This window comes from Helianthus annuus, chromosome 9, assembly GCF_002127325.2.
Source record: "Helianthus annuus cultivar XRQ/B chromosome 9, HanXRQr2.0-SUNRISE, whole genome shotgun sequence".
NCBI lineage: Eukaryota > Viridiplantae > Streptophyta > Magnoliopsida > Asterales > Asteraceae > Helianthus > Helianthus annuus.
This window is the reverse complement of record NC_035441.2, coordinates 42,366,462-42,372,461: the sequence shown is the minus strand read 5'-3', so window position 1 is coordinate 42,372,461 and position 6,000 is coordinate 42,366,462. Positions and strand designations below refer to the sequence as shown.

General features: G+C 33.2%; 1 protein-coding gene across 1 annotated transcript; it reads left to right on the top strand.

Moving 5' to 3' along the window:
* The first annotated feature begins 3,291 nt into the window (after positions 1–3,291).
* LOC118481708 lies at positions 3,292–4,554 on the top strand. The gene is made up of 3 exons (XM_035976917.1): positions 3,292–3,850; positions 3,905–4,032; positions 4,174–4,554. Exons 1-3 carry the CDS (start codon positions 3,292–3,294, stop codon positions 4,552–4,554), a joined length of 1,068 nt encoding a protein of 355 aa, XP_035832810.1.
* The last annotated feature ends 1,446 nt before the right edge of the window (positions 4,555–6,000 follow it).

The window sequence follows — 6,000 nt, the reverse complement described above, 5'->3', positions numbered from 1 at the left end:
AGTCCACATGCCCGATCTCTAATGAATTTCTTTGATGGGTCCACCCTACTTAAATACACACCCACGCGGATAAGAATTTTTTAGGAAATTTTTTTTGATACGTTTGTGAAGATATTTTTAAGAAAGTTTGTATATCTGATGTGATGCCAGAGTGACATTTTGTAAGAGTTTGTGAGGTTTGTACATTGTGGATGCTTCTTAGATCAACGTTATATTTAGGTAAGGCTAAAAATATGACTAACTAATTGAAATGCAAAATAGCTTTACTTTTTCATCTATTTACTTAATATAATGCGTATTAACAAGGGACAGTTGCATATTTTTCCTTAAAAACTGTTTAATTGCGTATTTACCCAATTTAAAATTAAAATTGCATATATTCCCTTCCTTAACTATTAAAATTGCATATATCCCCTTCCATAACTAATATAATTGCAAATTTATCCATTTCAATTTATTTTATTAAAAACAAGTTATATAATGATTGTTTACCCTTATTTTTTCTAAAACTTAAAAAAATACAAATTTATTCATTTTTACTAGTCTTTGTGGATTTTTCACAATTCTTTAAAAAAAATACTTATTTATTCATTTTTACTATTTTTACTAAAACTTAAACACTGAAATAAACCGCTAAACTAGTAAAAATCTACAAAAACTAGTAAAAATGAATAAATATGTATTTTTTTAAATTTTAGTAAAAATAAGGGTAAAAAGTCATTATATAACTTGTTTTTAATGAAATAAATTAAAATGAGTAAAGTTGTAATTTTATTAGTTAAGGAATGGGATATATGCAATTTTAATAATTAAAAAAGGGGATATATGCAATTTTAATTTTAAGTTTGGTAAATACGTAATTAAGTAGTTTTTTAAGGGGAAATATGCAATTGTCTCTTAAAACAAATAAGAAAAATAAAACTAATTATATAAAATAAGGAAATAATTTAAAATATATTCGATGAAAGAAGATGTGTCATTAAAATTTCGTGAATAAACTTACCTTTTACTAATAAACATTGGTAGGGTTTAGTATTTAGTTATAGGGTAAATTACTTTTTAAGTCTCTGTGTTTTAGTGGTTTTAACTAGTTGAGTCCAAAAGCAAAAAGTTTAACGACCTGAGTCCCTATAAGCATTTTCTTTAACCATTTGAGTCCTTTTGAGTTCAAATTTTAACCTTTTGAGTCCAATTTTTTGGACTCAAATCGTTATAAAATGAACAAAATTGGACTCAAAACGTTATAAAATAAATGGCTAGGGACTCAGGGCGTTAAACTTTTTGATTTTGGACTCAAGTGGTTAAAACCACTAAAATACAGGGACTCAAAAAGTAATTTACTCGTTATATTATCATTTACAAATCTTTGTCATTGTTAGGGTTTGGTATTTAGTTATATTATCATTTACAAATCTTAATTTGTAAAATGCAATTTAATTAGTTGGTGCTAGGTTGGTAAGCTACATACATTTGAAGTTATAACTGAATAATGGTGTGTTAATGGTTGAGAACTTCAGTGTAAACTTTATTTATAACGCGGTTGTGACATGCATATGTTATTGTTAACACCATGACTCTTGCATATGTATAGTTAAGTGCTTTACACTAGTACAGATTTAATCAAAAGATGCGGTTAAATTGGCTATGAGATGCGGTTTTAGACCCGCATCTTATGGCAAGGCATCTTTTGGCTATATGCCAAGAGATGCGGTTCCAAAAGATGCGGTTCTAGAACCGCATTTTTTGATAGAACCGCATCTTTTGGTATATTAACAAAAAAACTACTTTTCCATAATATGCTTTAGAGATGCGGTTCTAGAACCGCATCTTTTGATATATTAACAAAAAAGTTATTCCTAGTATACTCAAGAGATGGGATTCTAGAACCGCATTTGTTGGCGTTTAGAGTAAAATAATATATATATATATATATATAATTTTCCGGAAATTTTATTAAAAATTTCCAATAAATTCCCTTAACAAATTCTCTAAAAATTAAAATAAAATATATAAAAAAACAAAATTAATTAAAACAAATATAATACAACCCAAGAATATAAAATACAGAGGTTTCAAAGTAACACAATATTACAAAAATTTTCCAGTAACACAACAATACATATAACTCTAAAGATGAAATTGACATACAATAAGTTCCTGAACCGACCGATGTCTTCATATTTTTAACCCAAACCAATGTCTTCAATCCATGCTTGCAACCTCACTGATGGCTTTTGACAATTATCTGCTTTTCTTGTGCAAAAACAATCTCACTCAGTTACTGCGATTGCCATATGAAGACATTAAACAACAATTATGGATATGGAAATATATATTATATACATTAGGAACCGTAAGAAAAGGCTTTAGAACCGTAAGAAAAGGCTTTAGAACCGTAAAGATCGTTGTATATCAATACATATCTTTATACTAAAAGCAAATTTTTTGTTATCCGTTAGATATAAATGAACATTAAATGGTGGAATTTGAGCTAACCTTGAGACACCTTTACGGAGTTCATGTCCGAACCCCAAACACCTCCTTAATCCAACGCTCAATCAAGTCTACGACCATAGATTCAATTTCTTCACCCGAAGTCTTCTCTTGTGTATTCCATTTATGAAAAACAAACAAAACACAGTATATAAATGTATACAAATAAATTAAAAGGCTGATATATCTCAAATATATGAAATACACTTGCACGATTAATAAAGTCATGTTGAATTGTTTCAACAAACTCCCACATATGTTTTATCAACATATAACCGCATTCCCATGAGCCCGGTTGTTGGTAGCACTACAGTTACTCCACAATTAATTATGGGGAAAGTGAATACGATGTTGTTATACACCTAAGCTTACACGGAAAACCCATCAAAACTACGCAGTTTTGATTAAAAATTTCCTAAATATTATTCAGTTTAATTACATCATTGAGTCCATGCCTACGATTCTTCTCGTGGCCTTCTTAGGGGAGGCGGGTTTAAGCTTAGGGGATACGGTGTGGTTGAGAGTTGGGTGCGGCAAAGGTGTTTGCCGCGCGGCAAACACCGCCGCCAACTAACATCCATCGCGGCAAAAGTTTGAAGGCGGTGAGGGAATACCGAGCGAGAAAGGAGAAAGCAAAAGGGGGGGCCCACCCCAACGGTCATATGACCGTTTACAATTAAAAAAAAATAATTTTTTTTTTAAAATTAAACTCTATATATATATAAACACACACCATTTAACCATATACTTTCCAAATACTCATACAAACCAATTCCATCAAAAAGTTTATCTTACAAAATGGCGGATGACCTCCCCCCGTTATGGTTCCCACCCATGAGTAGCGACGATTCATCCGATAGTAGCATTCTTTTTTTTCAAAATCTTATCGAAGAAGCCGAACTTCAAGATACCGGCACATCTAACCGAAGGAGATATATTGAACGTCAACGTGAGGAGGGGCATGAGACACTCATGGCGGATTATTTTGTCGAAGACCCGAAGTACAACGAAGATATCTTTCGACATAGGTTCCGTATGTCAAAACGTTTGTTTCTACAAATTGTGTCCGATGTGGAAGAGAACGACCCGTGGTTTGTAGAGGCCCCCGATGCGCGAGGTAGGAAGGGCTTTACGCCCTTGCAAAAGGTGACATCGGCTATTAAACAGCTCGCAACTGGAAACACTCCAGACGAGAACGACGAGTACTTGCATATGGCCGAAAGAACTTCCCGCGAGTGCCTAGAATATTTTTGTGACACGGTTTGCAAAATATATGGTCCAGAGTTCTTACGTAGACCGACAAGCCACGACATGGCACTTTTATACCAAGCTCATGAGGAAAAACATCACCTTCCAGGTATGTTCGGTAGCCTTGATTGCACCCATTTTGTTTGGCGTTTTTGTCCGACAGAGTATCGAGGCCAATACATGCGAGGATATCATAGATACCCGACTATTATGCTCGAAGCGGTTGCTTCTCAAGACTTATGGTTTTGGCATGCTTTTGCCGGTCCACCGGGTTCTCAAAACGATATCAATGTTCTACAACAATCTCCGTTATTTTTAACGGAACGAAATGGAACCGCGCCAAAATGTCCATTTTACGTTAACAACCATTTATACAAACGTGGTTATTTGCTCGTGGATGGAATCTACCCTTCGTGGTCCGTGTTTGTGAAGTCTATCCCTTACCCTCACGAAGTAAACGAAAAGAAATTCAAGAGGCAACATGAGGCGGCAAGGAAAGACGTCGAACGGGCTTTTGGTGTTTTGAAGGGGAAATGGGGTGTATTGAGTCGACCGATGCGAGCAAGATCGGTTAAAAAAATTAGGAATGTCGTGTACACGTGTATTATTTTACACAACATGATTTTGAAAGACGATGGAAAGGCGATAGCACCGGTGCACATTCGGGATCCTCCGGTCGAGCCGGCTCTAGACGATACGGTGTTGGGCGAATTGTTGAATGAAGACACCCATTGGAGACTCAAACACGATCTCATAGATCATCTCGCAAGTCAAGATTTGCCCCATCTTTTGGCCGATTCCGACGAAGACTAGTTTAAATTGTTTCATGCTAATGTAATTTTATTGTTTTTTAATTTAGTGTAACTTTGATGTTTTTAATTTAATTTATTATGAAAGTTTATTGTTTTTTATTTATTTATATTAAATTAATTATTGCAAAAAAAAAAATAATCATAAAAGTTTACCACTTCAGCAAGTGTTTAAACCAATGCCAACACTTTTCAGCAAAGTTTAAACACTTTTGCCAAATTGACATGGCACGCTCTGATTGGTCGGTTCAATGTTTTGCCACTCTAAACTGTTTAACCACTCCTTATACCCTTATGTGTGTAACAGCGCCGTATTCACTTTCCCCATTAATTATTAAAGAAAACTTACATTGATAACTGTCCATGTAAAATTTCTCTCGAAACCACCGGGAATTAGCTCTGAAATGAGGTAACTTTCCTCCGACTTTCCCTTTTTTATTGAATCAACAATAAATGCGCTTGAAGTGGTTGGTTCAAATATTAAAAGCTTGCAGTGATGGCTAAAAAATAAAATATATAGAACAATTTATTATATATGTGTATGTGTATGTGTATGTCTATGTATTGAAGAAAAGTGTATATTACTTGTCATGATAAGGTGCAAGAAAAGTGTATAATACTATATAACCGGATATAAAATTTTCGGGTCGGTTCCACAATTCGGGTCAGGTAAGGTTCTTCACACAAATACATAATCACATATTCCATTAGGCATTAGCAAATTAACAATATTCATAGAATCATATCAAAAATTTCTAACCTAAGAGGATATTAAAGAATTGAACGTTTACTTAATTCATGGTTTTATTAGCAAATTAAGAAACTGGAAACTAATACACAATTTTAAACTAATTAAAAAATCTGATAACAAAAAGAAAGAAAAGAACTAAAAGTCGGGAAGAATTGATTTCAATGTCTGCATAACCTTCATAACTAACTGTGTTAGTTATACACAAATTTGATAGAAAGAAAAAACTAAAAGAACTTAAAGAGGAGAAGAATTAAATTAAATTTTTGCATACCTTCATTAACAACTAACTGTGTTCTTTATACAGATTGCTGACCACGAGTCGAGCTGAGCCACAAGTCGAGCCCTCGTTGCTCGAATATATATATTTTTTACGAATAAACGACACGTGCAATACACTAAAAATCATATTCCGAATAAACTTACTAATTTTGTGTTAAGTTTAGATAGGCCAAACCGAAGAATGAAAAGTTGTGTGTGTACATTATAAGCATCTAAGCTATCATTCCTCATAACAACTATATCATTGGTTTAATCGTTCTTCCACTTCATTTTCATCCATGTGCAGAACATAGTTACATATTTGTTTCAACTTCAATAAAATATGATGGTACAGATTTCTACTTCAGTAAAATATGATGTTACAGAAAGAACTAACATTGGTACCTTAAATCAAGAAGAGTAATCGACTAAAAGTAATGC

Excerpts from the sequence above, each read along its gene's own strand:
- LOC118481708 (XM_035976917.1), top strand. The coding sequence starts at position 3,292 with ATGGCGGATGACCTCCCCCCGTTATGGTTCCCACCCATGAGTAGCGAC. Across the intron at positions 3,851-3,904 it reads GGAAAAACATCACCTTCCAG|AGTATCGAGGCCAATACATG; the intron begins GTATGTTCGGTA and ends TTTGTCCGACAG. Across the intron at positions 4,033-4,173 it reads GTTCTCAAAACGATATCAAT|TCTATCCCTTACCCTCACGA; the intron begins GTTCTACAACAA and ends GTGTTTGTGAAG.